Source organism: Cololabis saira, chromosome 15, assembly GCF_033807715.1.
Source record: "Cololabis saira isolate AMF1-May2022 chromosome 15, fColSai1.1, whole genome shotgun sequence".
NCBI classification, from domain to species: Eukaryota; Metazoa; Chordata; class Actinopteri; order Beloniformes; family Belonidae; genus Cololabis; species Cololabis saira.
In genome coordinates this window covers 23,987,690-24,013,268 of record NC_084601.1, presented here as the reverse complement: position 1 = coordinate 24,013,268, position 25,579 = coordinate 23,987,690, and the positions used below count along the sequence as shown (strand labels likewise).

Here is a 25,579-nt window from a genome sequence, read left to right as displayed (position 1 = left end):
AAAACTTCTAAACTGAATAAAAATGTGTTTATTTTATATGAAAAAACTAAATGCTTTGATTTAAAGTTTAAAGTGCTTTAATAGCATTGAACTTGCATGACTGTACAGACAGACAACCATACTAGCAACTGAAATATCCTCCTATGCTATGTATGTCCACATCAGCCAAGATGTAGAATATGGTGTAAAAGTTAATTTATTTCAATAATTCAACTAGAATATGGTGTAAAAGTTAATTTATTTCAATAATTCAACTAGAATATGGTGTAAAAGTTAATTTATTTCAATAATTCAACTAGAATATGGTGTAAAAGTTAACTTATTTCAATAATTCAACTAGAATATGGTGTAAAGGTTAATTTATTTCAATAATTCAACTAGAATATGGTGTAAAGGTTCATTTATTTCAATAATTCAACTAGAATATGGTGTAAAAGTTAATGAAAATACGGTACAAATCGTGTCCCGTATTAATTCAATACGGGACGCAACATTTTTTTCTCAAATAAAGGACAATTCCGTATTTTACGGGACGGGTGGCAACCCTAGTCCTGACGCACACAAAAGATGGAAATATTGCTCATTGTACTTCCAAATCAGCTGTCTCACATCATACTGCAAGCCAAACAGATATCAATCAATTAATACTTTAATAATCCCAGGGGGAAATTATAGCATATATATATATATATATATATATATATATATATATATATATATATATATATATATATATATATATATATACACACATACATATATACACACACACACACACACACACACATATATATATATATGTATATATTTGCCTCGTCTCCATGACCATAACCAAGTTCACATTCTCCTTCACTGCTTCATTTTTTTGGCACCAGTGGCCTTTATCAAAAAATATGGGGTGGGGGAATGCAGGAAAGAGCAACAGGCCAAGGATCTGAACTGTGCTGCCTGCACGAGGGCAATGGCCTCTGTAAATGGCACCAACTCACCCACTGCTTCATTTGAAGGGTTTTCAGCACATGTAAAAGCATCTACACAGTGGTTGAAATTCAAATGGAGGTACTGAAATAAGCCTAGCCAGCTAACATGAATGTACCTGAGGCTGGAGTGAGCTGGCCAGACCGCACGCTCAAGCAGTAAAAGTCCAAGAATAACCTCTGAAATTGCTTCGATAGGGATTTAAATGTGTTAGATAAGACAGTTTAAACACAAATGTGTGATTTAAAACCAATCTAACAATTAATGACTTTATAAACTTGAAAATTAAAAAGGAAAGACTCAGAAATGTGTGGGAAAACCTTTCTGAAGAACTTTGATTTTATTATTATTCATATTGTATTTATATATTTGGTTGTGTTTTCTCAATAGTAGAACAGAACTTGAGACAGATGGAGCAAAGAGTCTCCTGGATCTGCTTAGAGCCACAAAAGTCACTAATAAAAGGACGGCAGGACAGTTTCCTTTGTTCATTTTTTAAATTATTCTGTTCACAATTCAAAAGTAATGTCTATTTTCATTAGTCAGTATTTAGTAAAGAATGTAGCTAGTAGGCTAGCTGCTGTGGTGCTCGCAGAACCATAACTGAAAAATATTCAACGGATACTGAATGTGTTTGTGACTCATGCTAAATGTAAACTAGCTAGAACCATTTCATTTCCAGGTGAACGGGTTAGCTACCATGATGTTGTTAAACGTTAATATCCATACTGCTTATGACTCAAAGTGCTTGTTTATTTAGAATTACCCCAAACGTCTGATAGATTTCTATAGAGCTCCATGGAACGCTTCCAAACTGGAAAATTCCCAAAATTTCCATGCCCAGCTCCTGGACAGCTTCCAGGATTTGGCTGAGGATTTTCCGTACCTCTGCAACCCAACATAAACAGATCCAGGGAGGCGGCGCTGCTTCTTTATCTGACCACCATCAGAGTTGTTTCTAATTCAGATCTTCAGGGTGTTCTGGGATCTGTGAGAGCAGCGGAGAGGCAAAGAGCCTCACATTCAGTCCAGCTCTGTTTTCTTTGTTTCTGGGTCTAAGTTTACCCCCAGTGTAAACAGGAAAAGACGGAAGGCGTGTCTGAATCCAAACACGGATAAAAAGTTTAATTCGTGCGCGTGCGTGTGTTTACAGGCCGTTTACAGACGTCTCTGCAGAGACCAACCTCTCACAGACCAGACAACTGCGACAGCTGGGGCACTCTGGCTTTATTTCACCATCTAGGACCATTCACTGGTTACTGGTTCCCTGCACAAACGTCTCAATCAAACTGGTCACCTGTTCCTCAAGTCCAGTCCACCTCACACTCAGTGTCCACATTTCTGCAGTGCTCCATATCCAGTTTCCCTCAGAGGATTTGTGTCCTAACGTATCGGAGTCTCAGTTATCCAGAAGTCCTGGATCCGCCGTTCCCACGATCGGCCCTTGCACGTGGCTGTTAGTCATCATCTCCCTGCAATAAGGACTGGTAGATGGTGGACTGGAGGAATCGTGGGAAACAATCTGTGTCCAGCAGCAAGTAGATTCGCTTCTGAGCGTGGAGCAGGGAATTGTGGGAAGGAGCCTGGAGCAGCTCGATGGTCAGGTCCCGAGTCTTGCTGTCCAAGTTCACCTGCAACGAGGCAGCACAAGCAGGAGAACAGACACAAGTTAACGGCTCGGTGAGGTTATGTGGAGAAGAAAGGTCAAAATGTTTTAAAAAAAAAACACACACACACACACATGGTAAATGAATAGAGGGAATGCGCATGACGTCACAGATGCGACTTCACAGCGGGTTACGCCCACTAAGTGGCAGAAAGACTTTCAGTTTGAGCAAATGGAAAACATCTAAAATGGGAAAGAGCTGTTGTACGATCGACTGTACTCACTGTACTAGATTTAGCAAGAAATCAGAGTTACCGGTATCATTTTACAGACTGCCAAAAAATAAGCTTAAGAGAGACAAATGGATCGCTGCAATTCACAGAAAAAACTGGATTCCAGGCACCGAAACGTGGATTTACGGTTCCCATTTTGTATCAGGTAATGTTGGATTTTTGGGTAGCTAACGTTAAACGGTCAAATCATAAAGTTCGGTGTCCTTATCACTTTAATTGTGCCAACAAATCCTGCCTTGAAGTCGGACCAAGCGTCAAGACTTTTTTATGCTTTCAAGCTTTGCTTTGTGTATTTCCCCGGCGTAGAAATTAAGTACATATAAATATCAGGAAACTGGATTCGTGGCCAAATATTAATGTCCATGGACCACTGGTTCTTGGGGTAACTGTACGGGTCACTGTCAAGTCCAACTGCCTTTAATTTAAGCCGATAATCGGCTGTTATCCCGTCTTCTCCACTAGTTCCAGCCATTTTTGCTGATGTTTTGTCACTCAGTAAGGGGTCTGGTTCAGTGGGAAAGTGACATAAATGTATACCCTCTATTAACAAAGAAACTGACCCAAATGTACTTCAGCACACACTCAGATTTGTGCAAGAATTAAATAACCCCTGCAGCTGACCTCCCTCGGCTCTAACCTGTTGTCGACGTCACAACTGCTGGATAAAAGTCACCCCCAAAAACTGCTGGCTCGGTATCGGAAAGAAATATTGCACATTCAAATTTTACCATTTTAAATTTCACAAGAAGTTTCAATTTCAAAGTAAACTTTGAAAAAAAATTAAAGTTGCAACTATAAAAGAAAATAGCTGACATTTTAGTTGTAGTTTTATATGAATGAAGTCAAAGGTTTAAGACAATAAAGTCAAAGAAATACCAAAGTTCACATTTTATGACAGTGAAGTTTACATTTTATGAGTATGGACACAATTTTATGATGATAAAGATAACATTTTCCAAGAATGACGTGATAAATGTGTGATGGATTAAGTTAAACAAATTACCGAAGTAAAGGTGTTACGTGAAGACCTTATTACAAGAATAATATTTGACTTCAAATTGTAAAATTAAAAATAAGAAGCAAAGTCAAACTTTAAAAGAAGTTAAAATGTATATTTTTTTGACTTCAATATTTAAATTTTACAAAAAAAAAGTAAAAAAATATGAACATGGAGACAAAATTTTAGGAGAAAAAGTGAAACTGCACAGGAGTAAGGTTAAAATGTTTAAATAATAAAGTTGTACATTTACCGGAACAAAAGGTAAAATAATAGAGCAAAGTTGAAATTTTACCAGAATAGGAGATACATTTTATGGGAATAGAGAGATAACTTGTTGGTCCTGATATTTTTCCTATTTTTCTATTATTATTTTTTTTGTCACCTTACAAATTAAAGATTTTATCATGTGAAGTTAAGACTTTACTCTCAAATTCTTAGACATATTCTTCATGGTAGCAATAAAACTAGTATGTTTCAGCACTAATCTACACAGAAGAATATGTTTGAATCAAGTCCCGTCTAAACTGTAGAAGGACTCGTGTAAAACAAACTTCTTTGGAAGTTGTGAAAACTGTGAGGGATTTCCGCTGTACTTGTATCCTCTTGTTACTCTTGGTGTACCACGTCATGAGTCCCAGCTGATGTTTTTATTTCCATGCTGCAACATGAACAGCCCTCTGATTCATACATGTCTGATCTGCTCGTCTCTCAGTTTCACGGAGGATAAATGCAGCCATTGATGGAATGCTGTGATTTCAAGCTGGACCGCCCACGCAGGCCTCCCATCACAAACACACCGAGTGAAGCAGCAGCAACTCAGAGTCCCTCACATATATTCACCCCCCTTCAACAGCCATCTGACGTTTATAACTAAATCTTCTTATTGCCACCTGAAAAACATTGTTAGAATTAAGGGGATTCTGTCTAAACAAGAAATGTAAAAACTTATTCATGCATTCATTTTCAGTAGGTTGGATTATTGCAATGTCATCTTTACAGGCCTTAACAAGAAATCTATCAGGCAGCTGCACCAGAAAACTGGACCACATTACACCGGTCATTAAATCACTACATTGGCTTCCAGTGAGTCAAAGGATAGAGTTTAAAATCTTACTGCTGGTCTACAAAGCACTGAATGGTCTTGGACCAAAATACATGCTTGATCTGTTAGTTCCTATGAAGCTCCCAGACCCAGCGTTCAGTTATTCTGCTCCTCACCGGTGGAACAAACTTCCTGTAGACCTGAGGTCTGCTGCAACTGTAGATCCTTTAAATCAGGATAAAAACATTACTGTTTACTGAAGCGTACACTTAAATTCAATACGTACCTGCTGTACTCTACTGCCCTTACTTTTTAACAACTTGTGCTTTTTATTCTTTTACTTCTATTCTTATCATTTTATTTCATTTTATTTGTTATCTAAGCGTACTCTTAAAGAAAACCGCGCAAAGTTAAGGATAAGCCCTGAATGCAGACATTGTGACGTAGAATTTTCAAATTGGTTTAATTCACCGCACGAATCGGCACAGATTACTTTTGTAATACTGTATTTGACCTGGTCTTTGTACGTTTTGACCGTATAGAAACGTAATTCTTGCCATTTTAATAATGTGATGTGTACCTGCTGTACTCTACTGCCCTTACTTTTTAACAACTTGTGCTTTTTATTATTTTACCTTTTATCTTATCATTTTATTTGTTACTTACTGTTTAATTCTGTATTGTCGCTTTTAATGTTGATGTAAAGCACTTTGAATTACCTTGTGTTGAATTGTGCTATATAAATAAACTTTCCTTATAATGTTGCATTACAACTGAAAATTGTAATTAGTTTATTTTGACATTTCTGTTACCTTACCACCATTACGTACACTAATTTAGACATTAAAAGTTAGCTTAAAAGGGAAAAAAATAGTGGGCTTAGATTCACCAAAAAGCAGTAGTTTCCCAAAAGATGAGGAAGAAGGAACTCCGGTCGGGTGAGACTAAATGTGAACTCAACCTGATGTTACTCAGAGAGCTCCACCAACGTAGTTAAGCAAGGCAGCGGCTTTATTTGCTGGTGACTGTAGACTTCCACATCCAGATGGACGATATAACACAAGAAAGAGAAGTGGTCCTTGTCACTTTTGCATCAGGTAGGAGAACCTGGAGGGCTAGGAGAGCTAAGGATGGACGGAGGACTGATAGACTGCCCCTCCTCAGCAGAATAGAGGGAATGCGCACAACGTCACAGATGCGACTTCACAGCGGGTTACGCGGGTTACTGAGTGGCAGAAAGACTTAGTGGTAGCATAAACTTTCAGTTTGAGCAACTGCAAAACATCTAAAATGGGAAAGAGCTGTTGTGGGATCGACTCTACTCATAGATTTAGCAAAAAATCTGAGTTATCGCTTTACAGACTGATGAAAAGCAAGCTTAAGAGAGACAAATGGATCGCTGCAATTCACAGAAACAACTGGATTCCAGGCATCGAAACGTGGATGTGCGGTTCCCATTTTGTATCAGGTAATGTTGGAATTTTGGGTAGCTAACGTTAAACGGTCAAATCATAAAGTTCGGTGTCTTCATCACTTTAATTTCTACAACAAATCCTGCCTTGAAGTAGGACCAAGTGTCAAGACTTTTGTATGCCCTCAAGCTTTGCTTCGTGTATTTCCCCGGCGTAGAAATTAAGTACATATAAATATCAGGAAACTGGATTTGTGGCCAAATATTAATGTCCCTGGACCACTGATTCTTGGGGTAACTGTACGGGTCACTGTCAAGTCCAACTGCCTTTAATTTAAGCCGATAATCGGCTGTTATCCCATCTTCTTCACTAGTTTTTGCTGATGTTTTGCCACTCAGTGCGAGTAAGGGGGTCTGGTTCAGTGGGGAAGTGACGTCAATGCATACCCTCTATTATTTTGTATTATTACTACCAAAGCAAGTTATTTACAAACAGATTTAGATGAGATCAATAAATCAACTAATATTCAATGAACCACATTTAAAGGTCTTGTTGTTCTCTGGTTAATTGTTCATCTGTTAGATCAGACTTTAAGTTGGACACTTATCCATACCCCACTTATCCATTTGTGTCATTTTCTGTGGGTCATTATTGACCTGTCGGTAAGCCCCTTAGTTACTGTTGCTAACTCAGACAATCTATTGTTGTTGGTTACATTTCTACAAGGTGAACGTCTGTGTGAAAATCTCTTAAGCTAATTTCGGGACACAAAACAAACAGGTTTCAGTGAGGAGCATTCAGATAGGATTAAGTATGTCCTGGAGGGATTTGTAGAAAATCTAAAAATAGATCTGGTTGGTGATAAGGTTGAAATGGAGGTGAGGGTTTACAAGAGCGTGATCTCACTGTTGTCATGATCACAGATGGATCAACACTGTTCAGACACCACTGAGGAAGATGCCATTCATTTACTTTTCATTTGTTACATTTACAAAGACATATACTAACTTCACATCTACAATTAGCTACTTAACACTAGATTTAAAGTTATAACTTAGTGTCTGGTGATGTGGTAGCTCAATAATCTGAGGTAAACTCACAAGGAAGTTAATGTTAACTAACTTATCATTGATAAAGTCTGTTTCCACATAACGATTGTATTTAAATAAGTGTAGGTGACGTTAGCAGAGTTAAAATCATTGTTGCTTTGATTTATCTTGGAACAAATGTACAATCTTGTTGATCTTCTTGATGTTTAAGCTTAATCCAAGCAAACATTTAGCTCTGTTTTATTTGGATTTATAAATAAAGTCAATAACGTTAACTCCATTCTCCATTCTCTCTGGATACCTAGAATCAACTACCTCACACACACAACGATTGTATTTTTTTTTTTTTCATCAGCAACTTCACTAAACAGGAGACTTCAGGATCTTCCAGCGTTTTTCTGTGCAGCTGAACGCCGCAGATGTCTGAGTTCTGGTCCCTGTGGAACTGATACTCATCTCTTTTGAGGGGCGGGGCATAGCAATATGTCAATTACATTTTGTTACATCATGCCAACACGACAAAATTCACTTAAATTCCACTTTGCATGGCAATAAAACAGGAAATATTCCAGAGGGGATGGTTATTTTTGAGAAGCGGTGGCCACTGCGTTGCATGAACAAAGGTTGCATCACCAGCGTAAAGTGTAAGAAGTGACAGAGCTTTAGAAGGTGCAGTACCTCGCGGGGGGCTCCTGCTACGATGTAGGTAGCGCAGATGTCTTTGGCCCTCCTCCCAAGGCTGAAGTTGCTGGATGAGTTTCTGTACTGCTCGCAGGCCAGGTAGAACTGCAGGTTCTCCTCGCTGAACTCTGAGCGCAGGAACGCTCCAAAAACTGAAACACCAGCTGAGAAGAGAGGAGCATGAGGACCTTTATACGACCAACAGATGAGACAAACACACAAACACCACAACTAGGTCAGTCTGACGGATTAGGTGTGTGACTGCATGATTGTGGAGTTGAGATAAGGCTACATCCTGCTTGGAAGTCTGACACTAACCTGTTCTTTAACAGGTCTAACCTCTCAAATCAAACCATCCATTTCTACCAAATTCAGCCATTATGACTTTCAGTTTGAGCAACTTGAAAACATCTAAAATGGGAAAGAGCTGTTTTGTTTGATCGACTGTACTCATAGATTTAGCAAGAAATTAGAGTTATCGTTTTACAGACTGCCGAAAAATAAGCTTAAGAGAGACAAATGGATCGCTGCAATTCGCAGAAACAACTCATCACTTTAATTTCTACAACAAATCCTGCCTTGAAGTCGGACCAAGCGTCAAGACTTTTGTATGCCTTCAAGCTTTGCTTCGTGTATTTCCCCGGCGTAGAAATAAAGTACATATAAATATCAGGAAACTGGATTCGTGGCCAAATATTAATGTCCATGGACCACAGGTTCTTGGGGTAACTGTACGGGTCACTGTCAAGTCCAACTGCCTTTAATTTAAGCCGGTAATCGGCTGTTATCCCGTCTTCTCCACTAGTTGCAGTCATTTTTGCCATTCAGTGTGAGTAAGGGGGCGTGGTCCAGTGGGGAAGTGACGTCAATGCAGACCCTCTATACTTTTCCTGCCATTGTCATAAGAAAAAAATGAAAGTAAATAATTTAGTCTGAAGCTGCTCGTGATTGCCATGAGATTTGTGATTCAGACCACACAGATGAAAAGTTGTTAATTAATTTTGACTGGACCATCTGTTTCAAAAAGTTATGTGCTAGCCAAACTTGTGGGCGTGGCCTAAAGATACTCTTTCTCTGTGTCTTGTGATGTAAAAATCCAAAGTTAATGATACTTGATAGTAACAATCAGTGCTATATTCTATATTAGCACTCCACATTTTATGAAATATCAGTTGGCACTACCATTCACACATGTCAATATTTCATAGGCCAACTGAGTTAGAATTCTGTAACTTTGTATCCGTACACAAGGCTCCAGGAAACACTGAAGTACCAAACAAATTACTTTTCAAAATGGCGACTCAACAGCCAATACAATTTCTGGGGAAAATATCTATGAATGACTGACAGTCATGAGACGGAATAGACACAAACGTAATGGTGTGTGAAAGGAAGGTGCCGTGTATGAAACCAGCTGGTCAGTAGAGGCAATATAATTAACAAATGTAGTTCTCCCATTTTTTGGGAGTTTAGGATGATGAATTGTTTCCTCTTCCTGTGACTCCACATTTATACCATCAAAGAGATTGGCTTTTGGACTTGTTGCTGATAACAGTCTGGATGCTACTTTTGCTCTTTTGTCCTGAACACACAGCCCCCATTTCTTCAAAAGAAAAGAAAACTAGAATAGTGACTGGGGAACATAAAGCGTCATCTGCATAAAAACTGACAATTGCATTAACACCAGATGACCCTGAGTGGGAACATGTAGCGTTCAAGAAGCAGAAGTCCTCATACAGGCCCTTGGGGTACTCCTCAGTTTGTACAATACATGTTTCCGCTTTGTGATGGTCCATCACAGATGCTTTCAAGTTCAGCGATGTCTGCTCTGCATAAGGGACGTACACTGTCAGGGGAGTGTGGATCCCTCCTTTGGGTTCTTTGTGGTGTTCCTCAGCTTGTCCTGAACACCCTGTTTAGGGGACTCAGTGATTGAACCAAGAATCATGCGTACGGGTCAAAGTGACTTTCACACAAGTGCCACGACTCAAGGTTTCCCAAGTAGGCTACTCATGGTTGGATTGGAGGGAAATGATCAACCTTACTCCTCCACTCATTAGCTGCTTTAGTGCTGGAGCTGACATGTTTCCACAGCTACTTTCAATCACCTTGGTTGACTTGGTTTTATTGAGAGGACAGACAACATTGCACTCTCATTTTAATGTTTATTACGTGATTGCTGTTATTTGTGTGTGGACGTGTGCTGCTGCCTTCCTTGGCCAGGTCACCCTTGTAAAAGAGGTCTTGACCTCAATGGGTCTTTTTTATCTGGTTAAATAAAGGTGAAATAAAAAAGATTAAGACACTGGGGGAACCCATAATCCACCAGGGGAGCATTGGTGCCAGGAAACAGAGCCACCCTTCAGGAATTAAGCTGGACAGGTGTTGTAAACCTTGTTCCCGTCAGTCATTTAAACATCCTCACTCTGGAGGACGTTTCAGGCCTGCAACTGTGATTTACAACCGACTGGTTTTTACAACCTCTTCTAACCTGCGTCACGTCCGAAGTGACGTCAGCTCTGATCCACAAACCACTTCAGCAAACATGTGCTCAGATAACAGCAGGGGGAACTGCTTTTTCTGTCAGTTAAATGTCAGGTTCACTTCCATCCCCAGCATCAGAAATATTGCTGCTTGTGTCAAAACTCTATGCTCATCTTGTCTTCATTAACATGTCCACGTAAGAACTAAAGTCCACGTCAATCTGGCCTGTTCTGTCAGTTAAGTTAATGTCCTCCTTAAACAAAGAACATTGCATGGAAACCTGTCCATAAACCACCTTCCCCAGGGATCTTTCTATTATTTTGATGGCTCTGTACAAGAAATTTCCTTTTGTGTGTGTGTGTTGGGACAGGGGGGTTGATAGAGGAATTCACACTTGGAATGTAAAATGATGCATCGTGACGCATTAATCTGTTACAGTGCAAGAACAAAACAAGTAGATTTATGACTATCAATTATATTAAATTAACTTAACACTAACTTAGCTAGCACAACGCCATATTGGGGAGATCTGAGGAACAAATGTCCCTAAAATTTAAAAAAAAAAACTACATTTCACTCCCAGGCCCGGCAGGGGCCTTTCTGTGTGGAGTTTGCATGTTCTCCCCGTGCTTGCGTGGGTTTTCTCCGGGTACTCCGGCTTCCTCCCACAGTCCAAAAACATGCATATTAGGTTAATTGGTGATTATAAATTGTCCGTAGGTGTGAGTGTGAGTGTGATTGTGAGCATGGTTTGTGTGTCTATATGTGGCCCTGTGATGGACTGGTGACCTGTCCAGGGTGTAACCCCTGCCTCTCACCTAAAATGAGCTGGGATAGGCTCCAGCAGACCCCCGTGACCCCGCAAGGGATAAAGCGGGTAAGATAATGAATGAATGAATGAATGAAAAAACTACATTTCAAACATGGTAAATTTAAAAATACTTCAGCGGAACTTTCTAACATCTTACAAATTAACATAAGGAATGACCCACTGGTCTTTGTTTGTGGAGTACTTCCCTGTGACTTTGTATGTAAAGAAAATCGTACCTACTCAAAATCCTCATAATGGTGGCAAAACAGATAACTATGTCCTGGTGTAATCCATGACCTCCGACCGTTGATCAATGGAAAGAACGACTTCTCAGGGAATACAGGATGGAAAAAATAACAGCAAATCTCAGCCTTGACATGGTCCTATCAAGAGCAGGTGGAACCCACTAATTACGTACTTTGGACCAACATTACAGGACACCTAGACGATTCAGCATCATATAGACACCTACAGGCCTGGACCCTCAAAAGTAAAAGGGTGTATTTCTGATTTTGTTATGACTTCATTAGTATCAATCAACGTGGTAATTCTACTCAATTTGACTTTTACATAATTATCAGTAATTTTTATTATCTTCTCAATGATTTACTTTAACTTTCAGACCTCTGATACTGTCATAGGAATATGGAACCACTTTGCCAATAGGTTCTCTGTTCATGCTGTTCCTGGTTTTAACTCAGATATGGACAAAAGAATGTAAAGCTTTTCAAGCTTTTGTTCAAAAAATAAAAAATATTTAAAAAAATTTTGAGTCTTGCAAATTTGTGAAATAAAACACAGAATACAGACTTCACAATCGAACATTTTCAGCTTCATAATTTGCAAGAGAGAAATTTCAAATTTCAAACTTAAAATGTATGAATGTCCCAGAAAAATCTTGTAGACATCTCAACTATTTTCAAAAAGAAAATATGTGTAGACTGACAAATTTGAGACATTTGAAGAACTCGAGAGATTTGCAAGGATAACAACTTACACATTTTGCTTTATAAATAAACAAAAAAAAAAAAAAATTAGTGATAACTCAAAATTTCTGCTGATATAAATATGTCAAGTTTTTAGAAAGAATCTCTGATATTTTCTACTTTACAAACTCAGAAATGTCTAGTAAAACAAATAAAAGACAACTGAACTATGACAGATTCGTGAATCTAAAGTCTCAAAAATGAAGCTAAATAACCTTAGTCAGCTAACATAAATTTCACTGAGGCTAGCTGGCCTAGCGTGATAGCACAATAAGGCCACTGGTGGGGAAAAATGCACAGTTTTAAACATTCATATTAAAAGAAAAAAATGATAAATTAACTGAAATTTGTGGGAGAAAACAGATATTCTGATTTCATAAACATAAAGAAAATCCATAAACAAAACTCTGAAATGCTAACTTTACAACTACAAAAAAACTAGACATGAAATTACAGAATCCAAAAGTCACCACTAAAACCTTGGAAACACTTTATGATTAACTTACAAATTAAATAAATAAAATTGTACATTTAAAAGACGAGAGATCATAAAAGAGAAATACTGATTTCAAAAACTTAAAACACGGAAATTCTGAATTCTCAAGTTCTAAAGTCAAAAACTAGTGGTGGGACTCAATTAAAAAAATTAATCTAATTCATTAGAGGCTTTGTAATTAATTAATCGCATATCAATATTTGACACGAGAAGCAACATTTTTCAATTTATGTTCAATGTTTGGCATGGAGGTGGTAGCGGAGGCTGGAAGAGCTCCGGTGATAGGCAAATTCTTTCTTGCACAATTTGCACACAACTGTGCTTTTATCCCGGTTTCCACTCTGTAGTTTTTTAAAACTAAAATTTCCGCCCACCGAACCCAGCAACGACTTCCCATCGGTTTGGGTTTCCATTGTTGTTTCTCGTGTTGAGTTCTGTGCATCAGTATTACGGGTAACTTATACTGGGAACTCGTGCAATGAGAAATGTTCCGCACTGTTTGGAGTGCAAAAGTAAATTGCGATTACATTTTTTTTTTGCCGCGTTATTTTTCTGTAATTAATTAATCGTAATTAACGCGATAAAGTCCCAGCCTTATCAAAACCATAAAGATTTGCTGGAAAAATGTTCAGATTTTGTTGAACCTGGATCCCACTAGTGGGTTGGAGGCCCTACGCATCGGACCCTGAAAGACCTAAAAGGTCCACAGTCAGAAGGAACCAGGACTTACTTGGGCTGGCCAGTAACGTGTTGAGGGACTCCCCCCACTTCTCCAGCTCCTCACGGCTGATCTTGCTCTTCTTCCCATGACCGACCTGACTCCACTGACGCATGAAGAGGTGACGAGACCTCCTCTCTTTGGCACTGTGGTGTGGAAAAGCACCGGAACAGAGAGAAATCTTGTCTGAACACAGGTCTGACACCTCCAGCACCAGATGAATTTAATCTCTGTCAGTTCAGAGTAAATTAGATGAAAGATGAGATCCATTGTTGGCAGTTAAGATAAAACGAGGCTCTCACCTGTCTTTTTGCTCTGCATTCAGACTTGAGTTGGATGAATGAGGACTCTGAAATCAGAAAACAGCATAATCAAATAAAACAAAAACAGTCTTCCGCCTTCTAAACAAGACACTAAAAATCTGTCTGCCATCACTGTAAATATTTATCTGTAAACCCCCTAAATTTGGTGAACATAGAAACAGAAACACCCCTTCACCCCCCAGAAACAGACACTATTAGCCCAATTTATTTAATGCTTTTTTCTGATCAAATTAATATAATTTATCAATGTTCATTCATTTTTACATTTCAGACCCAAAACATGACAGCAAGGCATTTTGTAATGTTACCATTGATCTATATAAAAACAAAAACAACAACAAAAAATATCTGTACAACTAATTTTTCTGACCATAGACGATGTAATTACATAAAGTCCTTTACATTACAGGCCATTTTTTTGGCAGCATGTTTTCAAGAGAAGTAATCCATCCATACAGAGGTTCAATTTTCAATTCAATTAAATTTTATTTATATAGCGTCTAATACAACAAAAGTTGTCTGCAGACTATTTCCAGAGACCAAGAACATGACCCCCGAGCAATTATTACATAAACAATGGCAGGTAAAAACTCCCATAGTGGGAGAAAAGCCTTAAGCCAAACAGTGGCAAGGAAAAACTCCCCTTTAGGAGGGAAGAAACCTGGACCAGGACCTGGATCATAAGGGGGGACCCTCCTGTCGAGGGCCAGACTGGGGGTCGGGGACGTCAGCAGCACAGCAGGCAGGTGGAAGCAGCAACGGGATGACCGGGTGTGGGGACCGCAGGTCCCTTCATTAAAAGTGGGTCCTTGTCCACGTCAGTGAAACACAGATGCCTGACATTCATGTGAGCTGAACACCCACAGCCGAAGTACTAGCATTATTTCCAAAACAAATCTGGAACACTGACTGATAATATAAATCAGAGTTATCTACATAAAAACTGTTGTCTAAAACCTCCCAAGACCTGGTGCATTTTTTATAGTTGATTTAAGCCCCCGTTAAGAAATAAAATGTTATGACATAGGCTAACAAAAAAAGTGATGTCCACATGTGTACACCAGGTCTTATGAAGTTAATCAACACAACATGATGGAACCTGGGAGCCTGTCGAATTAAAGAAGTGGAGGTCCTCATACAGAACCTTGTGGTACTCCTCAGTTAGTGCAATCCATGTTTCCATACATGATGGTTCATCCCAGGTGCCTTCAAGCCGAGAGACGTCTTCTGGACATGAGTCTATGATGATGGTTTGTTGTCAACAAAGTATCCATGAAAGGCTGAGTATTTGAGGGGCAACCACCCGTTCATCAACTTCCATTTATCCAGGGGTAGCAGTCTAAGCAGAGGGGCCCAGACCCCCTACTTCCTAGTTACCGCCTCCAAGTCCAGAATCATCCCCATGTCCTGGATCTGCCTCAGTCCTCCTCCCGGTTGGACATGTTCAAAATACCACCCAGGTGTCCAGAAAAGCATCCTAACCACATGAACCACCTCAACTGTTCTCTGGAGGTGGCTATCCACAATTGTGAGAGGAGGAACAGAGATCCACCACAATGGTCTGCTAGAGTCAATGCAGACCCCCCACTGACCGACCTGCCTCTCAATCTCTTGCTCTTTTCTTCCCTCACTTGTGAGAAAGACTCCAAGATACTTCAGCTCCTCCATTTCCAATATAATTAAACCATTTATTAAACTATTCAAGGAATCTGGAGTAATTGTGCTGTGTTGGGCTCCAGCGTTAGATTTCACATCCATGACAACTGTACCGTGGAACTTTTAGGTACTTCATCAGGTAAAATGTTATAAAGCAACAAATTAATGTATAATTCAGGGGGTGGTGTTTTCATTTGTGGCAGGGACAGTCAATGGCTAGCTGGCATCACTTTTACTATTTAGCAGTTAGCATTGTAAACTGTGAAAAAAGACCCAACAGAGCATAATCATTGTTATTTTAAAGAGAACACTTTTTGTTGTGTTGATAGTTGGCTGTGGGTTGTTCTCGAAGGATCCACGAACGAGGCTTAGCCAAGCGCACTGGTCATTTTCTGATGTCGCCTCTAAAATGGCACTGGTCCCAGTGGAGCTCCACTAGTCTGGGTTTCAGCTCTAGCAGCACTTGTGTTGAGTGTTGTTTTGGTAGCGACACTTGGAATAAGGATGTTTGGACGGATTTGACATGAATTAATGTAAAGTAACATGGATTAGCATCATGGGCTAAAATGGCTAACTGATTGACGTACAGCAGGGGTATTCAACTAGATCAGGCCGGGGGCCACATCTGCAAAAGGACTGTATGGAGAGGGCCGCACAATTTGAAAATGTGGGGGTTTTCAAAATGTATTTTGCACTCAAAGACGAAGACTTATGTATATATAATACATTTGTATTATACATTTGAATATATCTAGTTTATATATGAATTATGTATTAATTTTCTCTAGATTTAGTAATTGTGAATATTAAATATAATATTCAGATAAAGAAATATTATTTTAAATGCAAGTTCATTTTGAAAACATGCATTATGCAAACTTAATGAAATTGATATTGACCTACTTTTAATAAAACATGCCATAATGACAAAGCACCACTTTCCGCCAAGATTTCCTTATTTGAATATTATATTAAGCATTGAGCACAACCATTTTAGTCCATAGTAGCCAGTTATAAAAATATTATAAAAAAAAAAAAAAAAAAAAAAGTTGTCCAGTTCTTCTCCTCCAGCCTGTGGGAGCACCGCTCTGCCTCTGTTACTCTGCAGGCTCACACTCGCCATAATCTCGTGTTAAACTATACAAAAGTCAGTTTATATACAGATGACACTCTGATTTACGTTCCCCTAACGTCTCTGGGCTCCGAGGCGTCTGGGATGGTTACGCAGAGGAAACCTCGGTTGTGGCCGGATCCATCTGTATTCCACATCTCTTTTATATTTCAAATTAACAGAAATATAGGCATGATACTAAAGTCATGATCTTACAAGAGTAAATACATACATTTGTGAGAATAAGGTCACATTTTTACGAGGTCAGCCTTTAACGTCCTAATATTCTGGATAATGATGTCATGAATAAAAAGATGAAGTCTCCCTGATTTGTAAACGTGAACCACAGTAGAACAAGGAGCTCCTGATACAGCCCATTTAATCACGTCATTTTTCTTATAATAACGACTTTATTCTTGTAAACTTAGGACTACTCCCATAAACTCACAAAAATGACCACTTGTATATGTAAAATTGTGACTTTATTCCCAAAGATTTATGACTTTTCCCATAAATGTATGTATTTATTATTGTAAAATTCTGACTTGATTCTCAAAGTTGTAATACTATGCGAATAAAGTCCAAAGAACCAGCCCAGTACCAGAGTTAAAAACAGCAACAACAGTATCTGATCAGTAATCAGTAGTGACCAAAAGTCGAGGCCCAGGTATCGGAACAAAAAAGTGATATTTGTTAGATCATGATGACATGATCTGAAGAGGCTAATTATACCAAGATGTGCCCGTAAACACCACCTGAAATATGTAGCCTGGGTACTTCCAATCAGATGACACGCGCAGGTGACGCCAACACAAACACCTCTCAGACAATAAGCTGGGGAACTCCTGCAGCCTGTTTGTGCTCTGAATAGTTGCCTTTCCTCCAAATTCCTTCCACTGACACAACGCCTCATCAGGAAACATTTCACCATTCACACGACAAACACGGAGGTTGTGTTTAGCTTCTATTACAGACATGTTCTCATCTCCAACAGGTCGGACGACCTGGAAGAAAACCAGCGGCTGGAAAGATTCAAACATCTCAGCAGAATTCAGCAACTTGTGAATCCCTCAGAATTACCCAACAAACGTGGTCTGATTTTCATCCCAGTCACAATAAAAGACAAACACAAACATGTTTAATGCGTTTACACACAAACCTGTGGATGACTTTGGTCTTTACATCCACAGTTCTGGAGAAAAAAAGTAAGTGAACCCATGAACAGCTGGCTGAACCTTCTTTAGGAGCAGTGACTTGAATCGAGATCTTCCAGCAGCTCTTATGGCGCTTTTCCACTACTACCTACTCAGCTCTACTCATCTCAGCTTGGCTCAACTCAGCCAAGTTTCTTTTCCATAACAATTCAGCACCTGGAGCAGAAGTAGGAGGTTGGAGTGAAGCTGCTGTGACGTATTTGATTGTGTGATCTAAATCTAAAGACCTAAAGATCTAAAGACAAGAACACTAAATATGTAGAACCTGGAGGAGATGATATATGTGCTGCTGGGTCTGTGGCTTGTGTTCGATATCAAGTTAAAAAATGAGAATGAGAGAAGCTTCAAGCGGCTACGCTTTTTTTTTTGTTTGTTTGTCTCGGCGCTGCTGAAAAGTCAGCTGGAGCCGCGAGCAGCTATGAAGAGACAGAGTTCCTGGTAGATCTGGTCGTTCCTTATCTCCCATCTAGATCCCTTTTTAAATCTCTCCTCAGCACCAGGTTTATGAACATCTGCACCTCAGAGTTGGATCACCAAACAGACTTTTGTGCTGCCATTGCTGGTGGATAAAATGAACAAGAAGCCGCCGTCAGAGTCGCTCTCTCTCTGATTTCCGCCTTCTGACTCAGACGTCTGACTCCAACCCCCCGACCAATCGGTGGCCTGTAGTGTGATGATGTCAGATACAGCCGACTCAGAGAACCTCGGCAGAGTAGTTACAGAAAAGTATCTACTCGGCACATTAGACCCCTGGTGGAAAAGCGCAAAACCGAGGCGAGTCGGGCTGAGTAGGTACTAGTGGAATAGCGCCATTAGAGCTGCTTTGGTTTAGAGAAGACACTCAAACGTTTGAAGTTTGCTTCATGAGAGGTATCTGAAGACTTATGCTCAAGAGTAGTTGATCTGGATGAAGCTGGAAAGAAAACCAAAATCCTCTCAGAGTGTTTGGAGTCGAGTCAGACAACCCGCCGTGAAGACGGTTCAGTTCTGTAGCTACTCTTCCTACGAGTGGACGTCCACCCAAGACGACTCCAAGGTCAAAGAGGATCTACAAGGAACAGCCGTACTCTGGCCGGGGGTCAGCAGACGCCGGGAGACACAGGAGGACGATGGGCTCAAACATGGAAGTAAATCCACCACAGAAGGACTCGGAGCGGTCCAGTCAGACTCCAGCGTGAACCCCGGAGATATTGCTAGAAAGATGCAGAAAGGTTAGCAGTTTACCAGCTTTGGCATGCTGGGCCGGGCTAACTTAACTGCAGTGTAAGACCTTACAACCTGAAGCAGAACACTTCAGTTAAACCGTTCACTCCTACAGACATGAGAGGCATCTCAACAGCCCTGATGACGGACCGACGTCTGGCACGTGATGGGATTTAACAAGAAGCCAGTTACACACTGCGGAATGATCCTGAAGAATAAATGATCCACTATACCAGTGTCATCAACAGCATGCACTTCTGTCTACAATGGTTAAAAGTTGAGGACAGAATGAATGCTGTACTTCTGTTCTCAATATGGAAGGTTTAACAATCCAAAACTCCATTATATCAGTACAATCAGACACAATCTAGAGTCATATACATATGCCACTAGACAGGCAACAAAGGGCCAGTTTTCACTTCCTAAGCCAAACACTAATTTCCTGAAGCATACAGTAAAATATAGATCAATGAAATCGTGGAATTCTTTACCACTATATGACTAAATTAACACAGAAATCAATATTCAAAAAGCAAATGAAGAAATACCTTGGAATATCATATGTATAGGATACCATACACACACTTATAATAATAATAATAATAATAATAAACTTTATTTATATAGCACCTTTCCTGTCATAGAATGCAACTCAAAGTGCTTTACATGTCAAGAGAAGATAAGCAAAGCAAGCAAATAAAAACAAAGCAGCTTTAAGACAGTGAAAAAAACAATATAGCAAACAGAATAAAACCAGCAATAAAAGCAATAGCAAAGAGCAAAAAGAGTAAAAGAGTAAAACAGGCACGGCAGTAAGCATAAATAGGGTCACACACAGGTAAGAACAAACCTTTAAAATTCAACTAAAAGCAAGAGTAAAAAGGTGGGTCTTGAGCTGTGCTTTAAATATGTCAACTGAGGATGCCTGTCTAAGGTGCACTGGAAGTTTATTCCAGGCTGTCGGGCCGTAGAAGCAGAAAGCTGCCTCGCCATGTCTTTTAGTTGCCATCCTCTTAGGCACTTGGAGCAAACCAGCGGTTGTGGACCTGAGATGGCGGCCTGGGACATATCTAGGTAGGCAGTCGAGGAGGTAGGAAGGTGCTAGTCCATTTAAGGCTTTATAAACCAGTAAGAGAATTTTAAAATCAATCCTAAAAACTACTGGAAGCCAATGTAGTGAGGCTAAAACAGGGGTAATGTGTTCTCTCATTTTGGTTCTGGTTAAAATTCTTGCTGCTGCGTTCTGGACTATTTGAAGCCGGTCTGACGTTTTTTTTGGTAAGCCACAAAATAGTGCATTGCAGTAATCAATGCGGGAGAAAACAAATGCATGGACCAGTGTTTTTGCATCAACCAGAGACAGATATGATCTAATGCGTGCAATATTTCTAAGGTGAAAGAATGCGGTTTTGGTAATGAAATTCATATGCGCATTGAAATTTAGGTCAGAGTCAATGATAACCCCCAGGTTCCTTACTGTATGGTTATTTGCTACAGTTAGGTTACCAAGTCTGTTTTTAATTAATTCTTTTTGCTCATTGGAGCCAACTATGAGAACTTCAGTTTTGTCCTCATTTAATTTGAGGAAATTTTCACTCATCCAGCATGTAATGGTAGAGAGACAGGTCAACAATGGATCAAGGGCAGAGGGGTCATCCGGAGCTACGGAGAGATAAAGCTGAGTATCGTCAGCATAAAAATGAAAGTTCACTCCATGAGCACTAATAAGCTCTCCCAGGGGCAGTATATACAGAGAGAACAAAAGAGGGCCCAGAATTGAGCCCTGTGGAATACCAGAGCTAATTATGTGAGTGTCTGAGACAGAGTCAGCTAGATTGACAAAATATCTTCTTCCCGACAGGTATGAGGAGAACCAGGATAGGGCTGTGCCTGATAGACCTACCCAGTAGTTCAGACGTTGTATGAGAATTGAGTGGTCAATAGTATCAAACGCAGCTGTTAGGTCTAGGAGTAGAAGAACAGACACATGCTTCTTATCTGCGGATACTCTAAGGTCATTGAGTACTTTTAGAAGCGCCGTTTCGGTGCTATGTCCCTTCCTAAATCCAGATTGCAGTTTGTTATGAACCATATTTTCCTGAAGGAAGACATCAAGTTGATGGTAGATTATTTTTTCCAGAACCTTGCCTAAGAAGGGCAAATTAGAAATGGGTCTGTAATTGCCAAGCACAGTGGGATCAAGGTTGTGTTTTTTGAGGAGGGGTTTAACCACAGCTGTTTTCAGAGAATCTGGAAAAACACCTGAATGAATGGAACTGTTTACAATTCTGAGGATGTCACCAATAATACTGTCTAAAACAGTTTTGAGAAAGTGTGTTGGAATAGTATCGAGTGAACATGAGGATGATGTCATCTGTGAAATTGTGTTTCGAACTTCCTCCTCATCAACTGCAGAAAAAGATGCAAGGCTTCCCCTTGGGGGATCAGTAGGCCTGCTTGCACTCATGGCAGCGTGAGCTCCATTCACAATGCCAGCTCTGATGTTAATAATTTTGTTATCAAAGAATGATGCAAACTCATTGCATTTGGCTACAGAGGCAGGTAGTGACTGTTTGTAGGACTGAGGTGGGTTGAGAATATGTTCAATGGTGGAGAATAGGACCCTGGGATTGTTCTTGTTCTCATTGATAATGGCAGAGAAGTGTGCCTGTCTTGCCGAGCGCCGGGCTTTGTTATATGCAGCTGTTGATGACCTGAGAATTTCTAAGTTAACAGTGAGTTTGTTTTTTCTCCAAGCCCGTTCTGCTCTGCGACACTCTTTCTTGAGTGAGCACGTATGCTCATTTACCCAGGGTGTTACTCTGGAGTGATGTTTCTTTTTAGTTTTTAGAGGAGCCACTATGTTGATAGCAGATTCTATTTTTAGATTAAAATGTTGTACCAAAACGTTCACTAAGGGGGTAGAGGGCAGGGGAGTGGCGCATGCGAGATGACGAGAAAAGTCATCAGCAGCAGATGGACTAAAATAGCGTTTTTTGATAGTAATTTCTGTGTTATTTTTCTCTAAAGCAGTGGCAGTCATGTTAAAACACACCAGGTAGTGGTCTGATAGCTCTGGCCTATAGATGGTTTGGTCAATGCAAATATTCAGACCTCTAGAAATTATCACATCCAGTGTGTGGCCGTGGTTATGAGTCGGACCCACAGTGTGCTGAATAAAATCGAAAGAGTGCAGGAGCTGAATAAAATCGATAGCCATGGTATCTGTGGCATTGTCCAAATGCAGATACATATATATACTGGACAGGGTGAGGTGTATTTTTGATCTGATTTTCATGGCCTAGATGATGTTTTACTGTATATTGGAATGTTTCATGTATGTTTTTTTTGTTTTAAGATAAAGATTTACATGTACGGTAAAGTTTAATGTAGATATGTTGTGTTATTTCGTCTTCTTTCTTTATGTCTTGTTTTTAACTGTATGTTTTAAATGTATTGTTTTTTAATGTGGACCCAGTAAGACTAGCTGTGTTTAAGGGCATAGCTAATGGGGATCCTTACAAATAAACAAAATAAACAGACTATAAATCTGCATTTCACCGTTAATCTTCATTTGGCCTAAATGAGGACAAATATTAACTAAATTAATGCGTAGGAGGAAATTACTCAGCCTTTTATTAGCACTTCTAAGAAATCATCTGTCAGGCCACGTTCACACATAGCCAGGAATTTACAAAAATGGATATTTCCCCCTCTACGTTTTGAAAAATACCACCATTTACACAAACCTGCATAAATACGCTGTTAAGGTGCTATGAGCAGCCAAACCTACAGGGGGCAGTGTAACGAGAAGCATAAAGTCATGCTAGCCAATCGGAATCCTGGAAAAAAACATCAACAAATGACACGAGTAACTTCCAGTTACTTCCAAGTAGGAACGAGACTCTTTCGTTTGGAGTGACAGAGAAGTGAAGTTACTTTTAAGTGTGACGTAAATATAAAACAAGTAAAATCAAGAAAATATTGACGGTGGCCTAACAAATTGTAAACACAGGTCGCACACATGACGCTGGTGACGTTTCTGTCGCATAATGTGACATTCTGAAGCCTAAATGTCAGTTTCCCTCTGTTTACAACAAGCGTGAAGGCGGAGTTTTTGCAAATCTCCAATTTGGCCGGAGTTTTCAGAAATGATCGTTTTTGGTGACTTTGGGCTTCGTTTTCATCTAAACGAACGGCCAAGACGCAAAAAACACCACAATTTTTTCTGTGTGTAAACGGGAGCTCAGACTGAAAAGTGACATCCCACCTGGCCGAACAGACTCCGCAGGTGCACCTTGGCGGCAGACAGCCGGGCCCGGTGGTGGTGCCGGTTCTGGGGTTTCCAGGACGACGACGCCGTCGACGGAGCCAGGTCCATGCTCTCCGTGCTGCCCTTGGGGTCCGGCGCCAGCTGGCTGTCGCTGTAGGCCCGGCAGCCCTCGCTGATGGCGGTCACCCGCAGCAGGTTCTGGTCCAGTTGGTCCTGTTTGCCCAGCCCGCTCAGATTCTGCACACTGACGCTGTGCTCCCGGGTCAGCTCGCCCCTGCCCCCGCCGGGGCTCGTCCGGGGCTCCTGGATGGAAGGGGGCGGCCCCCCCGCCCCCCCTGACCCCCCGTCCAGCTCATCCTTCGCCACGTAGGGGGCGTACGTGCCCGAGTCCCGCTTGGCTCCGCAGCAGGAGCTCTTCAGCGCCACCTTCTTCCACGGCAGGAAGTCCAGGTCCAGGAGGGATCCCTCCGAGCTGAATCTCCGCATGGTCAGCCAGGAAGGGACGGACGACGTGCCGGAGGAGGAAGTTCTGCTGAACAGTGAACAGACAGAAAACAGGTGAGTAAAGAGTAGAGCTGGGGATCGATTCAAATGTCGAGAATCGATTCGATTCCAATTGTTAAGATCCAGAATCGATGAGCAAGATTTGATTTGATTCCGATATTGATATTGATGTGGGTTAGTGTTATTAAAACTGTTTTTTGAGCTGTTGCATGAATTATATGAATTATATATACTGATATGAACAGATCCAGGGCAGCAAATAGAGGCCGTATGAAATCGGTTTTATTTTTTCCCACATTCCGTTTAAATTTTTTCCATTTTCGGTCTATTTTGGTTTTTAATTTTTGAGAATTCGGTTTTTAGGACATTATAAAAGTGCCAAGTAAATAAAGTAATGAAATATAGACAATTTATGCAATTATAACTGAAAACTTCATGTTTTCATAACTTTAAACATATTTAAAAGGTAAAAACATGGCACCAGTTATTCTTGTGTCCAACAAAACATTCCTTTTTTTGGGCATAAACAAAAAAAAATACCAAAAGTTGTAATGTAATGATGAAAAAAAAATCAATCTTTAGACATATGAATCGATTTTTAGGAATTGATATGAGAATTGATTTAGAATCGGAAAATCGATTTTTTCAACACAGGCCTAGTAAAGAGAAGGGTGAAAAGATCCGGCTGAAGATAAAAACGATGCAGACCAACTCAGGTTGAGCTAATGAGATAAATCACGCTAGTTAACGTGATTTCTCCTCCAGGATGAACCACTTACGGTTCGGAAGAGACTGAAACATTCACAGGACAGAGGGGAAGCTCACAGGCAAAAAAATAAATACATTAATTAAAAAAACATAATAAAGCTGAGAAATCATGACTCATTGAACTCTCAGATTTAATAATACGCTTAGAAACTAAAATATAAAAACTCAAAATCCATTTTTTGGAATGTGTAAATCTAACAAGAAAATAAGAATTTCTGGACCAATGAAATTGAAAAAGAATTCAAGAGCTGATAATTTTGTAAAAAAAGAAGAAAACATTAAAAATTCTGAATTCATAAAGACAGAATGCCACAAAACATGACATTTGATTTGGCAAACTCAAAAAATACAATAAAAAAAATAGTAATAAAGATTTTCATAACTGTAGATGAGGTAAGAAAACTAATGACAGTAAAAGATTCAGCACGAGTCTAAGACCCGGAGATCTTTCTCACAAACCGAACACTTGAACTTGAAATGTTGTTTTTAGTTGGTTCCAGAAGGAAACACTGTGATCTCCATGAGAGAATGTGAATGGGGGTAGGATTAAATAAGTTTAAAACTTCTTCTTACTCCTTTTTTGCACATGTAAACTAAGATATCAAGTGTTAAAGGATGACATTTTTTGTTTTGTTTTCTTAACTTCTCTTGAAGACTCCCACCCTGAACACACCCGTCCCAGGAGCCTACCTGTCCCCAGGTGGAGGTGAGGCGAGGTGAGCCGGCGCTCTGGCGGGGTTCCCACCTGGTTCCCACCTGGTTCCCACCTGGTTCCCACCTGCACCGATACAAATATTGTGCTTGATCTACTTAAAAAAAAAAAAAAGTCAACTTTTTGCATGAGATTATTATGTAGATCAAGAAAGACTAGTCTTTGTATAAACTACTTAATTTTTTTAATGTAAGTAAATAATACATTTTGCAAGTACAGACAAATTAATTGTGTTAAGTTTACTTTATTCATCAAAATT

General features: G+C 39.9%; 1 protein-coding gene across 1 annotated transcript; it reads right to left on the bottom strand.

The window, feature by feature from the left end:
* Positions 1 to 2,184: 2,184 nt before the first annotated feature.
* si:ch211-152p11.4 (regulator of G-protein signaling 8) lies at positions 2,185 to 25,386 on the bottom strand. The gene is made up of 6 exons (XM_061741136.1): positions 25,299 to 25,386; positions 23,334 to 23,868; positions 13,859 to 13,905; positions 13,569 to 13,702; positions 8,059 to 8,225; positions 2,185 to 2,609 (listed from the first exon to the last, which is right to left on the bottom strand). The coding sequence occupies exons 2-6, from the start codon at positions 23,820 to 23,822 to the stop codon at positions 2,436 to 2,438; spliced, it is 1,011 nt and encodes a 336-aa protein (XP_061597120.1). The 5' UTR covers positions 23,823 to 23,868; positions 25,299 to 25,386; the 3' UTR covers positions 2,185 to 2,435.
* Positions 25,387 to 25,579: the final 193 nt, after the last annotated feature.